At 38.9% G+C, this 19,097-nt stretch overlaps 1 protein-coding gene across 1 annotated transcript; it reads right to left on the reverse strand.

Moving 5' to 3' along the window:
- Positions 1 to 137: 137 nt before the first annotated feature.
- Positions 138 to 19,068, reverse strand: dclk1b (doublecortin-like kinase 1b). Its single transcript, XM_051397204.1, has 16 exons — positions 18,666 to 19,068; positions 17,893 to 18,275; positions 17,321 to 17,667; positions 9,075 to 9,174; positions 8,016 to 8,123; positions 7,627 to 7,721; positions 6,607 to 6,694; positions 6,332 to 6,501; positions 5,785 to 5,904; positions 5,391 to 5,537; positions 4,777 to 4,910; positions 4,516 to 4,593; positions 4,242 to 4,338; positions 4,021 to 4,101; positions 3,780 to 3,893; positions 138 to 2,279 (listed from the first exon to the last, which is right to left on the reverse strand). Exons 2-16 carry the CDS (start codon positions 18,251 to 18,253, stop codon positions 2,073 to 2,075), a joined length of 2,247 nt encoding a protein of 748 aa, XP_051253164.1. The 5' UTR covers positions 18,254 to 18,275; positions 18,666 to 19,068; the 3' UTR covers positions 138 to 2,072.
- Between the last annotated feature and the right edge of the window lie 29 nt (positions 19,069 to 19,097).

Consider the following 19,097-nt stretch of genomic DNA (forward strand, 5'->3'; position numbering starts at 1 on the left):
GAGGATATTATAAGCTTCTGTTTGATTATACTGCCACCTGCTGTCTTAGTTAGGTGCTGCAGATTTTGTGGGTCCACTGCAAGCTGTCTTGCAAAAACAGTTACCTTCTGATTCATGGTAAGTCGCAGACTCACAAATTAATTAAATCCTTTTATTTCCAGGTTTGGTTTCTTTGCAGAGTACATTGTTGGAAGTTTATTTTTTTTTACCATAGCAATAGATATTTTTCTCATGAAAGGAAGTGTATTACTAGTTTTTGTTCTTGTTTAGGTTGGTTTATAACATCCTTACATTAATGGAATATGGATGAATATAATACAGCATTCACATTCTCCATCTGCTTCCACATAACACTGACATTCCCGGTTGTCTCTGAGTACCATTTGTTAAACTGTGTATAAACATTACATGTTTTTCAGATGATGAAAAACAGACAGTGATGAAGGCAAACACATTCCCAAAAAGACACTATTAAAACTTGCTTTCCTTGTGCTTTTTGGCTCACTCTCCTCTAGTCAAAAACTTAAAAGCCCTTTTACAACAAAACCAGTGGTGTGATGTTACATTTCTGTTAAAATACGTATGTACAAATCTTAACTCAGCTGGGGTATGACTATAGTCTGCCTTAACTGAACTGCATTCACCAAGACAGCACATACAATGACAACAGAAATGGTTTCATATCTGACAGGCGTATATCAAACAGTAGAAGACCAGAATAACTGATTTAGGATGCATATTAGTACACATGCAGGTTACAGTCTCTGATGAAGGGAAGAGGACATTCACATCCATGAATATTTGGTCTCTGGTGAACCAATGTATGAAGTGGTCAGAGGACATACAGTACATACAGTCTAGTGAGCCAGTCATGTAGTTTGATCTGATTAAAAAAGTCAAACAGAAGTGCTGACTGAATTAACAAATAGTAAAATAACAGATTTTAGTGGAAGCACTGTTGTGTTTACCAACAATTAACTTGTTTCTTATTTCAGTATTTGAAAAAAATCCATGTTACACAAGAGCTAATTGCCCTTGTCTGATAGGAAGTGTGTCAGTTGGCTGCCAATAACACCTGCAAAATATCCATTCTCACTCATTCCTGCACTTTCAGGGACAAATTTAAAATTTAAAAATACTGTGCTCAATGGGCAGTACACCTAATTGCACTTAAATCCATATGTTGCAAGGCTTTAAACATGCACTTACTACCAACTACACAGCACTGACATTCATCTGTACCACCACTGAATTAAAATCACTCTCACAGACAAAACTATTGTTTCAATAATCATCCTCCAGCAGACAGGTGAGCTGGACCATCAACAGTCAAACATTAGTGCCCTCTATTCTCTTAAAGAGGCAAGCTACTGGGTGGCAGGACAATATTTGTCCACACAAACATCTGTTCAGTACAGATAATGCTTATGGTACAATATAGCAGCATGTCTTTTCAGTGTCTTAGGTCCTCTTAAACTGTGTGTCTAAGTTTATGCACCAGAATCTTAAGTACCATAGCAGAGAATTCTGGATGCCATACAGTACAGCAGAAGTGTGACCTTTACCATTAATGTTGTAGTTATTGTTACACAAGCTTAAATCGGTATAAGTGATAGGTACTGAACATGTCATAGTCATCATGTAATTTTAGATCCTAAGGTTTCAACGTTTTGCATTAACATTTCCCATTGAAGTGCTTCATGAAGCAGTTTGCCTTTCTGCAGTATACAATATTAACCAATAGAGGGCTCTAGAGTACTACAATGAACCAGCACTTGCAGTGCTTAACAGTTTGGTGGCTTTTATGAAAGAAAGGGGAAATATTGTTTCATGCTCTTAAGGTGTATTCTTTGATCCAGAGATTAACTTCCCACTGATCAATACATTTTGTAATTAAAATGAGTATCATGATTGGGAGAAAAGAAAATAGGTACAGGTAAGATTGCAGTCTGTAAATGTCCAAGTCAGCAGACTGAACTCAATGTTGGGTCTGCAAAATGGAAATTTTGCTCTCCACCCTCTCCCATTTTCCCATGGAGGGGTGGACTGTGCTGTGGCCTCGGTAAAGGTTGTTAGAACGGAGAGGTGGGTGAACGAACAGTGTCAGCCGAACTTGGGGAACAGTCCTCAGACTCAGAGGTGAACTCAGCGGGAGAGAGGCCGAAGTTGGCACTGCGGGAGGCACCGGCACCAATACTGTATGGGAGGTGGGGAGTGAGCTTCACATCCTGGTGGCGTCTTCGTCGGAAAACTTGCTTCTCCTTATCAAGTGCCGTGGTCTGAGAGAGGGTGACACAGCAGCTACCGTTAGGTTCTCCAAAAAAAACTACAGAGATGAGGAGTGGCATCTACTCAACAACCAGTAACACACTTAGTAAGTAAGTAAAAGTTAAAAGACCCAATATTAGCATGCACTTGTGTCCGAAAAGCTGCATTTGCCTCAACAGAACACAACTTCTTCAGACAAGTTTAACTTCATCTTGTGAGACAGCATACAAGTGCAACGCTCACAAAACCAGGAAAAGCAACAACAAGAGGAAATAAGGTCTGCCAATATCAGCTGTGAAGTCTTTATGTCTGTGACAGTACTTCTTATAAAGTAACAGACAAAAATGAAATCCAGCAGCTTAGTATGTCACATGAACCCTGAAATGCAGTTAGCCTAACTTTTCTATGTAGAAAAAGTAAATAGCTAGGTAAACTCTACGACCAGGTGAGAGGAAACAGCCACAGCACTAGAGATGAGATGAGATGAAGTAACGTTATAAAGTGATGGATCTGATGAGGTAAATAAGGCATGAAAAGGACTCTATTGACGGTCAATGGCTCAAACCCTGTGAGGGATGGGAAATGGAGACTGCCAGCACTCTGCCATGGAAGCACTGCATATTAGCGCTATGCTGTGTCATACCTTATCCAGTACAATCCTGGATGCTGGCAGTGGTCCAAAGACCCTGACCTCTGGATGGTAAAGTCCTGGTCCAGCTGAGCAGAGAGAGACGAGCGCAACTCAGAGGATCACCTTGAACTCAAAGCATCACTGACCTGATTAGCATTAAGGCGCACAACTCTAAACTTCTGATTGCTGTGATGAGAAGGAAAAAAACTGGCGGAAAAATTTCATGTCTCTGCCAACTGACATTCTGAACTGTCAGAGAAATATTTTCATTTGGCAGCTGACAACTGAGTGGTTGGCTTACCTGCAAAGTAAGTACAAGGACTAGATATGAGAAATGTAGAGGAATACAATTGATCACCCCCATTCTTTCTGCCAATTGTACAAATCAAACTCAGCTTTGAAGCTATTCAACAAATCATATCTACCAAAAACCTAGTTATTATAGTCCAACTATGGGTATTTGTAAGATCTCCTAACAACAGTGCTGACAGTCTACACGAGGAGGATGAGAGGCCAGAGCACACACAGGAAGACCTGGCAGGAAGAAGCAGATGGATGAACTGATGTGTACCATATACAAAACAAAGGATAATGGATAATGGATTCATTTGTTGCTTTTCTAAAGCAGACAATGCTAACAGCTTCAACTTAAAACAATGAAATTCTAATGGCATCCAAAGCATAAAGATAAAAAAGTTTTTGCACACTTAAGCAGCAGGTGCATATGGTTTTAAAATTCGAAACTGCAAGTTTTCAATTTTGAATGACATCCAAAGCATCATCGCTAAAGCAAAATCATAAAAAAAATGCCATAATGTGTTCTACTGATGCAGAGCTGCATGCGGTGTCAGTGTGTGGAGGGCTACAGATCAGTGCTTACTGTAATGACTGACACCCCTGCTGTGGTGCTGTTGAGCTTCGGCCCGGTGTTGAAGTGCTTCTTGATCTTCCCAGCCACAGGCAGCTGGTGCTCGTTCTCTGACACGCCATCATCCTAAAAAATACAAAGAACAAAGCTTCAGCAACTCTACCTACTGTATCACACTGCAAATTCTTTCTTAACAGTATGTGCAAGTACATGGGTGATTCTGGTGAAAGGACTGTTAAAATGTTGGACTTACATTGACCCATGGGTGGTCGAGCACCTGCACAGCTGTGTATCTCTGATCCACCTCTACCTGCAGCATCCCGGTGATCAGAGCCTAAAAAAGACATGTTAGCCATGACTATTCCAGGATGATAATGTAGCCTGAGACACCAGAGTAACAGATCGCTGACAGATTCTGGTGTTTCACATGGCGCATAACGATGGCAGATAAGGGGAGCACTTCCAGACACAAACCTTGGCAGTGTCTGACACATTGTCCCAGTATGATGCAGGGAAATCAAGCAGGCCCCTCAAAATCTGTTCAAACAGAGCCTCCTGATCTTCACCACTTCTGTAGAAATTAAAACAAGGGGTATTTCATAAAGCTCAAAAAAAAGTTTCGCATAATAGTCATAATAGATGACAGCGTACAACATTTTGATCAGTGTGATTTAAATAAATTAAACTAACTGATGTGGTTAAAACATTATTCTTATTGAAGTAGACCTCCTGAGACAGGAGCACATACCCACGGAAAGGTGGAAAGCCACACAGCAGTATGTAAGTGATGACACCAGCTGCCCAAATGTCAACCTTGAGACCATACCTGTTATTAAAGAGGAAGATACAGGTATCAGAGAGACTAAACACGTTTGCAAGTAGCAATAGTCCAAAAGAAATAATCTGGCAGTTTTTCATTAGGATTATGGACATTTCTACTTTCTTTCACAGCAGATGTCCTAATAATCATGTCTCAGATGGCTCAGATGATGTAACTCCTCTGACTCACCCTGTCTCAGCAACGATTTCTGGTGCTACATAGGTGGGCGTGCCACACACAGTATAGAGTGGCCCATTGACGACAGTAGCCAAGCCAAAGTCACCTAGCTTCAGAGATTTACTACCATCATGGTGTTCATACACCTGTGTAACACACAAAATAAGGCAAGGCAAGAATTAATATTCACTGTAACACTGTGGGATTCCATTAATGAGTTTGATGTGATAATAAAATGAAGTAACACTGAGAGCAATGACAGTTAAGGATTTGAAAATAAAGACCTGGGGAAGGACTTTGCTACATCTGCTTTACAATAAAAACAGACTGTTTTGGAAAAGTGCTGAAAAAGAACAGCATTCAAACTGATCACTGATAAAAAGTACAAATACAGATGGTAACTATAGATTTTTGCTTAAATCATCATATGAACATCATTTAACAAATGGCAAGACTAAAACTAAAAATTGCAGTTGAGACTGAGTTCACATGTATTCAAAGTAGATGTCTTGTTTTAATCTCTGTCTCTTCCTTTACTGTTGTGAATAAATGTACTGTATTCATTCAATTCAGAAATACAATGTTCACTCACTGCCAATACAGAATCTTTGTAGAGTCATACTTACCAGCAGGTTTTCTGGTTTTATGTCTCTGTGGACAATGTTGAGACTGTGCAGGTACTTGATGGCGCTTGCCAGATTGAACAGCATACAGCTGGCGTCTCGCTCTGTGTATTTGTTAGAGGAGGTGATTGCATCAAAGAGATCGCCCCCCTGGAGAAAGATTATTTGTGATGTGAAAGAGTACCAGTTGCTAGTTTTCAGCTATGTTAAAAGGGCTGATGCAGCTGGGGATTTGACAGGAAGCCTTAATCCATTAACAGGGACCTTTTTTTGTAGACTAAAATAAAATGTCACAAAACAGACCTCAAGGTCAATATCACAATGAGCCCTAACAAACTGACTTTTAAAGGCATTTGAGCTTGATATTTCTTTGTAAAAATTAACAAATGTGTAGTACCTTAACCAACTCCATTACAAGATAGAGCTCACTATGGGTGTCCATTTCTTCAATTAAAAGTACAATGTTGGGATGTTTCACACGCCGAAGGATTGACACTTCACTCTGGATCATGTGCTCCTGGAAATAAATGCAATCAAAGGGAAATATATAAACACTGTATGATGAGATAACTTATACACATAAATATCAATGGATTGTGAAACTGGGGAGCCTCCTTTTCAGTCATTTCAGTGCAAATATGAAAAATAAATCAGTTTCAGAAACATATTTTGGATAACAATTGAAATCATTTTTATATACATTAACACAACTTAACTAGAATCATTTGATAGGGTTCTTTAAAGCAAAAAAGAAAGAAAAAACATCTAAACCCAAGATTTTAGTCCCAGAAGAAATAGCACCATCTGCTGGCCAAACGAGAAAATAAACTGAATAAGCGTCAAAAAATAAAACCAATGCCAAAAAAGAATAACTTCTTGACAATGAATTAGACCAAACTTGGTTATGTGATGACTGAAACAAGCAGACACACAGGCAGGCTCACCTTTCCCCTGCATTTATCTTTGCTGATGATCTTCAGAGCATACTCTCTTCCAGTGGATCTCTCCACACACTCTCGGACCACAGCAAAGTTTCCGTCCCCTAAAGTCCTCCCTACTTTGTACCTCTCTGCTATGGAGGCAGGGACTGAGAGGTACTCATCCATTGGCTCAACTGTGGTGGACAACAAACGAAGATGATGTAAAGGTAGAAATAGGTGTCTATACATTACTTAGATATGCAAACTTGTTGCGTCTTTTTCCACTGTTTATGGCTTACCTTCACTACCAGGCCCATCTCCTTCATCCATTGAGCTGCAAACCTTGGTAGAAGCTAAAGAGAGTGAAGAGCCACTGTGTTGAGATCCCTGGAAAGAAGAGACAGCCATGAAGTGAGATAGAAAGACACACTGATGCACTTGTCTTACACAAACTTCAGAGAAGGCAAAGCTTGTAAAAATGTGATTACAGCCAGTGTACACAAAGCCTATTTGTTCCACTCTGCCAGCCTTTAGTATGCAGTCTGAGATAAGATAGAAATAAATCAAGTGTGTTGAAACATTATATTAACCTTTCCACCAGTATATAGAATGGCATGTGGTCCAAAAAGGGATTCAGAGAAAATAATACCCTCCACCACAGACACAACACCAATCCCAGCCTTATTATTATTAATTAATGATGGTATCACTGACAACTGGATTTCGCTCCAGAGTTGGCTGTGCTTTGCAGTCGGAAAACTTGCTTGTTCTCTCCAGATCTATGATAATCGCAGAGAAAATGTGCTGCTGCAATACGGATGGCGTTTGATTCAAAAGAAAGCTTCATAATACACGCACAAACAGCCTGTGTTGGCAGAAGGGACAGTTCCTGGACTCAGAAACATGTTGTCTATGAGCTGATATTTACATCTGTACACCTGTGTACACAGACCTGCAATCACCCATGCAATCTTTTTTAATATCTCTAAGTAATATAAACACCAGCAGTGTTCCAGTCACATTACTGCCCAACAAAAACAAACAGTGAGGTAAATAGTTTATAGCTAGTGGAGGCACACACATACTGTATTTGCTAGGCAATAGTCTGAAGGTGAGATATGTATTAAGTTTATTCCCATCAATAAACTACAACATTTCTGTTTAATTCAATGTCACTAGAATACCCACTAGAACTAATATTATTAATTGATGATAAGATAAGTATTAAACTCCTTCACAAAGCCTCTCTGGTATGACGTATGACACCATGTAAAATAAATCTTTAAGAACTTATTTATAGTAGCATAAATTTGTATTACCTGTCGTCTTCGAAGGCTAGCAGGGCTGGTTGGAGAGGGGCTTGGAGACTTTCCAGATCGAGGTGTGGACAGCTGGCTGCCTGCAGTGCCATTAGCTGTCGGTACAACAGAAATGGAAACAAACAATCAGAATCTGCATCACTGTGTGAAGCTTTAGAATAATACATTTGCCTATATTTCTTTTTTTGGGCTTCTATTGCCTTTAATCAATAGTGACAGCTGAAGAGTGACAGGAAAGGGGGAGAGAGAAGGGGAATAACATGCAGCAAAGGGCCACAGGTCGGAGTCAAACCTATGGCCGCTGCAGCAAGGACTGAGCCTTGGTACATGGGGCTCACCTGGTAGCCCTGCCTTTATTTATTTGGGTCAACACACACAAACACACTTACCTGAACCAGTAGATGACGGAGACTTGCTCCTGCGGGACACTCTTGGGGAAGAGCGACCGTGCAAAGAGGGGAGCCGGCCATATGATGCAGACTTTGCCACCCGGCATTCTATAGATAAAAAGAGAAGAGAAAACATAAAAATATACACTGCTGCAGCAACATTTTTCCTAAATATTACTGGGCTACCTTATTCTATTTGTTTCACTCAACTTTGAGTCTGTGACAATTTGAGGTTCTGTGTTATTTTCAGAATAATTTTAAGTTTGTACAAAACATTTTTTAAAAATGGCCTTGAACAAGAGCTCCAAATACTACGGACAGACAAAATATGTTTAAGTACTTTACAACATCATTAATAAGGAGCATTTTCTCTCGGGTGAAACAGCCTACAACCACAGAGCCACAAACTATGAATGATGAGATCCTCTCCACTCTGACCTGCACATTCGTCAAACACACACACTTTACACCACACCAATAAAACTAGGTCAAGTGAATGAATGAAGGTAATGATAATGTCCTTTGTATCATCTGTATTCAGTGTGAAGCAGATTTGTATTTCAGTCTGTCTCCTAACCACACCCACTGAGCTAAATACTGTGTTGAAGCTGCAACATTATTCCAATAAGGCTTTCAGCAAGAAATGATCTTTAAAAATGGAAAGTTTGGCAATCTGCTCTCCAGTATATTATGTCATATGGTCCATCAAGTCTGGCCTATACATTTTAAACTCAAAAAGTTGTAGTGAATAAAGGTTACAGTCCAAAGTGGCAGCAAGTTGAAAACACCTTATAATTAGTACTGCTTCTGACAGTATGAACAGTAGCAGTCACAGCAGTAGAAATAATATATGCATTTGTACAAACTTGCAAAAGGGAAAACATAGTTTCACATGTTTGGGATATTCAGTATTTAGTTGGATTACAAAGGAGGGTGGTTTAATAAAAAGTTAAATAAAGACTTAATAGCATGTTTAGCCACAGTGGGCAAACACCACAAAATGTCAGTCCTACGCTCTCCCCACTGAGTGATCCACGCGTCATACAAAAGAACAATTACCATTTTCATCCAAGTTGAAGTCATCCTGATAACGGAACTTCTCAGGGCCGCAGGCAAAGAATATATCGTCATCACCAAAGAAGTCCTGAAGGCAGGTGACCTGGTAAAGATAGAGATGTTTCTGTCAGTTACAGTTCAAAAACAAGTATGATGTGTAAGTTTTATTTTTCTGCCGGTGCACAGACCAGCACACTGACACTGTCAGTTTTGGACTTTAATAGGGTCTGATTAAGTCTGTAATCTGCAATTATATTGTGTTTCTACCTACAGTATGTTATGATGCAAATTAATATTAATATCACATCAAAGGCTAAGATTTTTTTCTAATTTAAACTGGACATTTAAACTATTAAATATTAAAATAGTGATACAACATATTTGTACAAAGAATACAGTACAGTCTTCAGCACATGTAGCATACACAGTACTAGATATTCTATGTCAAAAACTTAAATTTTTTTTTTTTAAGAATCTTCACACAATCCCAGATAAATCTATAAATGTCAAGTATAAATTGATCAAATACACAGTAATCTAGTAAAAAATACACTGGATAATGATATAGGATTAAGCTGCTTGCATATTCACTAAATGGCTATAAAGAGAAAAAAGTAAGTGTCTACAGATGTAATATTAAATTGTTATTTTACTGGTGTATCAGCAGACATTTAAAAAAAAAAATTCTTTAAACCCGGATTTTACCAGTACTGTGTTACCATTATTAATGTTTATCCCTATAGAGTAGTTATGCCTTTGTGGCATAACAAAATAAAACACCTTTAAACCAGTATCCATAGGACCAAAAAAAAAAAAATTTTTTTTTTTTTTTTTTATTTTTTTATATATTTTTTCCCAAAAAAAAAAATTTTTTTGATAAAAAAAAATTAAAAAAAAAAGTCTAAAATATTAAATTGTTATATGGTAGACAGTTAAATGGTACCTTTACCCATAGGATGTCTGTGATGCTTAAGAACTTTGGTCACCACATATCCTTTGATCTCAATAATAACAGAGAGAAATACAATTATAATCATTCTCACTATTCTACAAAGAGGAGCTAGATGACTCAGTTGCTGCATCTGCTGCTCTCATTAATACAGAAGCCCATCACAGTGGATCGACTGTCATAAATAAATGAAGATGCTGATAGAGTCCTGACCTTCTACTCAAAAGGATTATTGATGTGCTTAACAACAGCAGTGCGCCAGAGAATTTGGAGCTCCTCTTTTCATTTCCTCTACAGAAGGGAGGCTTCAGCCAAACTTCTGTCAACCAAAATATGATTTCATATGGATATTAGTTAATGAATGGAATAGATGTTGCTTAAATTAGTTGTTAAAGTATATGACTAATTATTAATTACATTTAATTTATAAATCATGGGTTATAGATTTTTTTTAAAAACCTTAATGTATTCAGGTAGGGTTCACTGAGAGGAAGTATCTCTTTTGCACCCTGATCACATTCACACAATTATACACATTCATACCGGGAAGCTGTCCAGTACAACCACAGCTTGATCTGTGGGCACTGAGTAGTTAAGGGCCTTGATAATGGGCACCTCAGTTATGGTAATAAGGGAGGGGCAAGCGCTACTTCTTCACTTTCCCCACACCAAATCCTGCTGGTCCAGGGATTGAACCGACAACTGTTCTTACAACATAGTTGAAGATAACAAAGTTTAGAAAAACTGAAAAATTGAGGACAGAGAAACTGCAGACTTCTAATCTGTGCATACATTATTCATTGTCTCATCATTAAGAGCAATGGAGAATTCAGCAGGAGTCTAATAAGATGACTTAAGTGCTGAGACATAGAGCAAAGAAGGCCACACAAGAAAGCCACCACAGTCTGTCAACCAGACTGCACTCTGACCATATATTAAATGTTATGGGATCATCCTCCTTAGTTATGACAAGCCAATAGTCTGGTTACTGTTGTACAAATGTCAGATTATTTTGGAATGAGTGTAATCAATAATAGTCAATAACTAAGAGAATACAGTAATTGCATTTTATATATTCTTACTTGCTGAATTATCCACCAAACAAAATGATTGGTTTATCAGTAACCTGCAGCAAAAGTACTTCCAAACAGCCAAAAGGTCATTCAGCCTTGAAATCTTAAAATACAAATTGCACACAGAGGGGGGTTTAATATGGCCCCTTTCTCTGCAGACGCCCCACTCTGACAGCCCCTGCCCCCCACCCCTCCTCCAAAAGAGTGTGAGATCCCAAAGGGAGGAGAGCTGCACAGCCGTTGCCAAGGAGACCAGACAGAATCACAGATGAGTTTTAGACGATGAGAGAGACACGGCTACTTTAAGATCCACTGTCAGATCGTATCTGGAGCACCGAACAGTACAAACTGCAGGCAATAAAACAATCTCACCATCAGTCAAGGTAAGATGGAATAACATAGAACACCATGTCACTATGACGTTGTGGGTTCAAATCTGGCTTCAGACATTAGGTGGGTGTCACCCGCTATAACCTCCAATCTTGCTCTTAACACTGTCCAATAAAAACAAAATGACCAAAAGTTCAAATAAGCAAAAAGTAAATCCGACTAGGAAAAGGTGCCATTATTCCCTAATAGGACCGCTGAATCATATTTAGATGGTAAGCAATTGTTACTAAGCTGTAAAAGCCATTAACAGAGATCCATCAATCAATAGTGCACACCCTCCTAACAACATGTCCAACTTAAAAGCATGACAAAATATGGATTGCTTCATGTAAAATCTTGAACCAAATGCACCTCACTAATTTCACTAGAATCACTCTTTATTTTTTGATATGCGTTTTCTAAAATAAGAGTTACATATTGTTTGTCTTAAATAGTAGGAAAAAGGAAACCTCAAACGTATGATGGAACAGCATGACAAGGGCAAACATGAATCTGTTGCTTTATGTTGATTACTTATGCCTGCTAGCTTGGTGACACAGCAGCTCCATCAGGCCTACCATCCCCCTAACACACACACACACACACACACACACACACAACATAGGCACAAACACTCCTTGTGGTCCTGGAGCATCCTGTGCAAATATTGATCGCCATGGTTTTATCTGTGATTTCCTAAAGCACAAGCATTGCTCCTGAAGAAAGAAAACACAATGGGTGGTATGCATGCCATATAAGCTCATCAATCTGAGCCATGGTAAAGACGATAGATAACACAAAAGACACAAACTGGTAATAAAATAAATCTCTACCAGTGGACAGGTGGAGCTCTCCGGGGTGCTGAATCTCCCCTTTGAAGTGGAAGACTGAACACAGCAGCCAGTCAAATGGTTCTTGTTCATTTTGATGACACCTTTACGCTGCAATACTTTTTTTCAGGAATCATGGGTCGATTATTTGCTATAATGACCTTGTTTTCCATAATGTACTGTAACTCCTCATGTTCAGAAGAAACTAGTAGTCCAGTAGAAAGAGGAGAGGATGTAACAGTATATTCATAGACATACATAATCCAAGGTTCAAATGAGGTCTGCTGCAGAATTTTGTGACATAACCGCAATTTCTGCAAAGACAGATATTAGTGATTATTGCCTTAATACGTGCAAATAATCACTATGAGGACATCCATAAGGACACACATTAAAACACATGAGACATTACACTGGCCCACACACTTCCAGCATTTGTCCTACTCTTGAGTTTCTATATTTAGCCCTTAGTAGCTCTAATAATGTATGACTTTGAGCAGCAGAGGGAAAAAAAGACCATTTCAAACATTTTTTCAAAAAGACTTGCATGCTGATTTGCGCTAATGTATCGTCCTAACAAATGTCATGCCCTATAACAAGACTTTGGACATAAGTCAACTTGTGTCAACATATGTAAAAGCCATTTAAAATCACCAACCGATTATCAAGAATTCAAATTATTTGATGATTAATGTAACTATATAATGATGAATCAAATTAAACTATATCTCCTATAAGCAAAGTAAAGTTGCTGGAGTATTCTAATTTAAATCCAACAGCAACTTCAACATTAGCTCAAGCATCAGAACAAAAAGAGGATACCAGAAAATGTATTTTCCATGCCAAATTAAGTGGGACACTGAGCAAATCACTGCCCTGTGTTTAACAGCCAAGTCACAGCAGTAGGTGAGAGGACAGCCAGACAACCTCCCTATTTCCTTCATCTATCTTTCTCCCTTTTAGTCACAGTGAGGGGTTTAAAAATGTCGTACATAGCATTTATTTTAGTAAGAAATGCAATATACAGAATTCACTTTGTTACATTCACAAAAAAGGTAATTAGTCTGTCTAATGTTAATGTTAATAACTATTTTGAATACTACCTCAGTCTGTCAGGTCTCCTAAAACAAAAACTAAATGCCTACTTTTATTTCAATGTCACTGAACTGCAGAAGAACATAATGTGATCATAAGTTTTAAATCACTTTGTGAAATACAATCGATTTTCTAAAAATGGCAAACAGCCACTATGCATCAAGCAGAAATGACATCTGTGGTGTGAGCAGAGACCAGCAAAGATTCATTGTGAGCATATACAGGCCAAACCAGGGAATGGCAGAGTCAAGGTCAACATGAAGAACTGAATTGGAAAACATAAGTTAGGTTTTGCTCTTTGGCACATAGGGCACTATGAATCTCATTACCACTTCCACTCTGTATCTAATTTCTGAAGCATGAATGGGCTGTTCATCTCATCTACTGATACATAATTTTACCATGCAGAATTAAGCCTCCACTTTTGTGCACTGATGTCAAGCCAAGCTCTGTCTTTGGGTGGCTCTGTCAACATCTATTTCAACAAGAAGTGTTGACTAACACACCGAGAAGTTAGCAGTGTGAATAATGCAATTACAGTACAGAGCCATATCCTTTACAGAGGGGAATAGAACGCCATGGGGTAAGTCTCCTCAAACATAGGCAGTCATGCAAATATTCTCTTCTCCTTCCCACACACACACACACACACACACACACACACACACACACACACACACACACACACACACACACACACACACACACACAACAGCGGGATCACACCAAGACATGGCATGTTTTCTTGCCTCAAAGGGTTTTGTCTGCAGGATGTCTGTTCCTCTATCGCTTTCCCTCTTCCTTTTGTTTGTAATACTATCATTGTGGATAATGTTTTATTAATAATTAGACATCTGAAGTTTATAAAGTGCAGCCCTGCACTTTCCTGTGTCCATTTAGCCAAGTTAAATCTCACTCTCATGGCAAAACACCATTACAGAGTGACTCAGCAGTATGGAGGGATTACAGCCATCAAGCACAGCAACCCACTAAGCTCATCCACTAATAGAAACATGAATCACGCGTTCAAAACAAATGTGAAAAAAAAAACAAAATCACAGAAATTGTCTGTCCGTTAATCTTGCAGTAGAGGAATCAAGTAGGGCCACAGGATATAGTTAAAAAAGATATTATGATTGTAGTATGATTCACAATTAGTGTGAATGATTCATTATTCTTTTTGCATAACAATTTTCATTTTCACTGAAAGAACCATTAAAATCATGATGATATTTGTTTCGGATCTGTACCAAACAAACAAACAAACAAACAAACATGTTTTCTGGAGAACAGGATTTGTAGGCCAGAGCATCTGTGCAGCACTCCAGTACTTAATAATAATGCTGTTTTGTTACCTCTATCAAAACATTGCAGTTCCTGTGATTTGGTTATTGTATTTAATATTGCCATATTGTGATTTTTAAATATATATTTAGATTAATTATGCATTACTAGAATCAAAAGGGATAAACATGAAACATAAACTGAATGAGAACATCATCATCAAAAAACACAAAATGCGTAACAATCTGAGTAATTATACAGGCTAACATATGGGTTAATTACCTGATTGTGTTGTGAGTTGTGGACATTTTACTAACTGAAAATGTTTCAAAAACAAACTTGCTAAAAATTAATTGTTTCCACAGACATTGCCTTGGGACCAAAACCACAAGCAGGCCATTTACCAAAAGGTTAAATATCCATGAAAACAGGCCCTTTGATGCCAACAGGGGCTTATTTGGCCATCTGGAGTCACAACATGGCAAAAACTACAAAAAGCTGAGAAACTAGAGCACAGAGTTGCACTGCCAAGCACAAAGCACATTAGCTTATTATTAAGAAGGAAGATATAACATTAAAACCCACTAAACTAAACAAGCAATTTATGTGCAACAGACAAATGCAGTAGAAAGAAACTGCAATTTCACGTCCATTTATGCTTCACCAAACAATCTGTATTCCAAAAATAAATGAGAAGATCTGGGAAGACAGATTTGTTTGTTGGTGAGAAAATCCCCAACTGTTCCCTCTACAAACCATTGCAGAATGTGTCCTATCCTGGGATTATACTTCAGCCATGTGCTCCATCTTGCCGCCATGTGTATAATAAGGCTGACAGACCAAGCACTGCATCTACAGTATGAACCCTCTCACACTACACCTACAGTCCTGACATCACTACTGCACTGCTCTGCCGCAGAGGCTGTTCCTTAGCAACCAGCCCAGGAAACCATGTCACCATAGAAACCATCAGAGGAAAAAAAAAAAAAGAAAAAACTCATTATGTTTTGTGATAAGGTTACTAATATAGTATGCAGGTGATTATGAATAGGTTTAGATTAAGAGCTGATTATTTTTTTGTGGGACACTTTGGTAGTAATTTGCTCAGTCAATTCTACGTGCAGTTGCCACTTAAGTGTTGTCCATCCATCTCATCCCATAAAGCAAAGCTAGCATGCTCCGTAACTGCAATAATATCCAGAAGAAAGTTCATTTTTGTGTAATGTATTGAGTGTGAAATAAGGCACTTACAACAGAGATTATTGATGTCAACAAAAGTATAATAATGTAAATAATGACTAGTGTCCAGAAAGTTCAATTCAATGCATATATATATATATATATATATATATATATATATATATATATATATACATAAGAAAAGACAATGCTAGTAGCTTCTTATTCAGGTGCCAAGAACTAATCAGACTTACTAAGTGAATATCACTCAATAATGTGCCACTGTTGGTAGGAATATGATATGGAGTCCTAGAAACCTATTTCTTGTAATACATTTAGCAAATATTCCCAGTTGACTCTGAACCTACTGGGCTGTCTCTGACTTTGGGTAAGGAAGCAAGTCTCAGAGATGTGAAGGAAGAACAGAACAGAGCACCTCTAATGTCAGAGGCAAAGTTCTATTTATTTTAAACCTCAAAATTCACGCATTGTGCTAGATAAATTTAACCTCTGTTGACTGCAAATGTGTACCAAGTCTTCCTCATGTGAATAAGCCTCCTATGTGAGGTACAGTACCACAAACGTCTCCACCACCTAATGTATCTAGGCACTGCACACAGCCAAGCTATGAACAGATGTGCAAAGGTCATGCCAGTCTCCTTTGACTTCTATCCAACAAAAGCATCCTTCCCTCTTCCTCTCTTGTGAGCAAATGAAGTATCAGTGATACAGAGGAAGGGATTAGATAATGGCACTCTCTTAGGTATGGAGCACTTAAGGTTGTCCTAGCTGCTTTTTTCCTTGACATTGAATTCAAGCAGTCACGCACAGTGCTTTAGCTGGAAATAAGCAAACAAAATATGGGTACATGCTACATAAGTGGGTTAATGTCTATGTATGGAAATTTTGGTAACTTTTAAAAAAATGCAGATTAACTAAAGTTGAGTTCAAATGTGCAACCAGCCTTACCAAGTGCAAGCACTGAGTGTGATCTAAACGATCTGCACAGTTGTGTGTAGCATGCAACTGGTAAGACAGGTTTTACCCTCCGAGTAAGAGGAGTACTGAAAGTCATGCACGGACAGAGGATGGGCAAAGGTCAATGTGACTTTGGCAAACTAAAGTAGATATGATTTCTTAATTAACTGGTGTACAGTATATCACTTTTTATACGCAAGTGGGTAGCTAATAACTTAATATGGGTTGTGTAGTTCATAGTGTAGGACCACATCACAATCACAACAATACATTGCATTCTTATTTTGTATTCTTCTAATATGTATTGATAATTGACAGTTTCAATAGGCCTGTTTTCCACACAGAATATTTTATCCATGCTCTTATATTGGGTACTTTTTAGTTTTGTCAAAGCTGTTTCACAAAATTTTGATGTTCTAAAGTACCTTACTTTGAAATAGGCTTTTGTTAATATTTTGTTAATACCACTACAAATGATAACTTAAGACCTACCGCCTTGCCGTCAACAGTATAAAGCCTTTTGACGATTCCAGAGTCCAGCTTAACGGCGTCTGTGATGTCAGTCATGACTTGCTCGAAGGAGTGTGCAGTCTTCTTGTTGAGCAAGACCCGTACGGCCTTGCGAGGCTTTACTCCGCTGCGGACAATGGTTACCAGTTTGGGCTTAATAAAGTCCTTGCTCTCCCTGGTTTCTGGGCCTCCAGCCTTTGCACTACCAAGGGAAGAAGGTTCACGGATGGACACAGGAGTCCTAGGACCAACCGACCAGTTGGGATTTACATTCTTTGTGTAGTCCAGCTTCTTGTAAGGTTCAATGGATGCACAAACATAGCTCTCTCCTGCAGAAAAGCAAGACACATTAAGAGATTTTCTATTTGTCCCCCCAAAAAAATCACAAATCGTAGGATCGTGTAATACCGGCTAACTGCTGTACAAGACTGAGGAGGTCATGCATTTTGTTGTGATCTGCATCAGCTGTTCATTTTGTAACTTAACTAATCTCACATTACTCCATATAAACTAAATCTGGGGCAGATTTACAGCAATTCAGGACCACTACTCACCTTCCACCAGCTGGTCCATGTTGGTGATCCTTGTTGTCCCATCAACGGTATATATGGTCCGCACCCCTTGTGGCAAGTTGACATTATCTGACAGAGATCTTGTGAGGTCCGCCAGGAGCGCTTCAATGGACCTAAATCTCTCCTGAGAAATGGCATACACAATCCCTTTGAAGTAGCGGTCCCCATTGCGGTAGAAACGAATCTTCTTGGCCTTCTTTTCTGAGCTCAGTGCTTGCAGCGTCCTGGTTCTGTACAGGCTGCAGTGAGCGCTATGAGTGGGACTGGGGAGCCCATTCCCTCTTGAGCCCCTTCGGGTGTATCTCTGAGCCTTGTCCCGCTCATCAAAGTGCTCCAGCTCCATGACTGTGCAGTGCTATTATACCCTAAATCATACAAGGAGAGTGGTTACTATTAGAATAATCTCTTTAATTTGAGCTTACATAAGACTTTATGAAATAAGGCTCTGTCTAGTTGCATACACTCCTGATACAGCACTAATACACAGGCATTGATGCTGCTACTGCTGCTCATACACACATTATGAAGTAACATGTCACACCCATTTCATGTTCCCTGGTGCATCTCAATTCAGTCTTTATAACAATGAAATTCACATGCATTTTCAGCGTATAGCACAACATCAACAGTGTAAGTCTGTTTAGGAATATTAACTGAAAGCTTATTGTAACAGGCAGACAATTCTAAATATATAATATAGCAAGAAAACGGTAGAGAACATATGAATTTCCTTCTGCTGGTGCAATCTCTCTTACCTTTGAGGTGAGGACAGAACAGATGCAATTGAACGTGTATCTGTAAGCGGAACTTATCTCAATGAATCATTTATTCATTTGATGCCTTAGATGAACCATGCGTCCCTTTGTTGCCACTGTGAAGATGCTCTGCCTGCTCTGCCTGTCTGCCTGCCGTGTGTCTACCCTGCTGTGTGTTCACATGCAGAGAGGAGGCAGGGCTGTAGCCGGTGTCCTCCACCCTCCCCTACTCCTCTGCCATTGCAGTGATTTACGCCGGACCGCTCGGATGTCAGCGATCCTCGTGCACGTCGCACGCACTGTACGTGTTTCGCTATAGTATGCGCGTTCACGTTGAGTTTGACCTGCTAGAATAACCTCCACTGAGATGTGTTTTAATCTCTATTTACTAATTAGCTCACACCTACAGACAAGCGTTTGATAAGCTTAAAG

The sequence above is a fragment of the Dicentrarchus labrax genome, unplaced genomic scaffold, assembly GCF_905237075.1.
Source record: "Dicentrarchus labrax unplaced genomic scaffold, dlabrax2021, whole genome shotgun sequence".
In the NCBI taxonomy this organism is placed as follows: Eukaryota; Metazoa; Chordata; class Actinopteri; family Moronidae; genus Dicentrarchus; species Dicentrarchus labrax.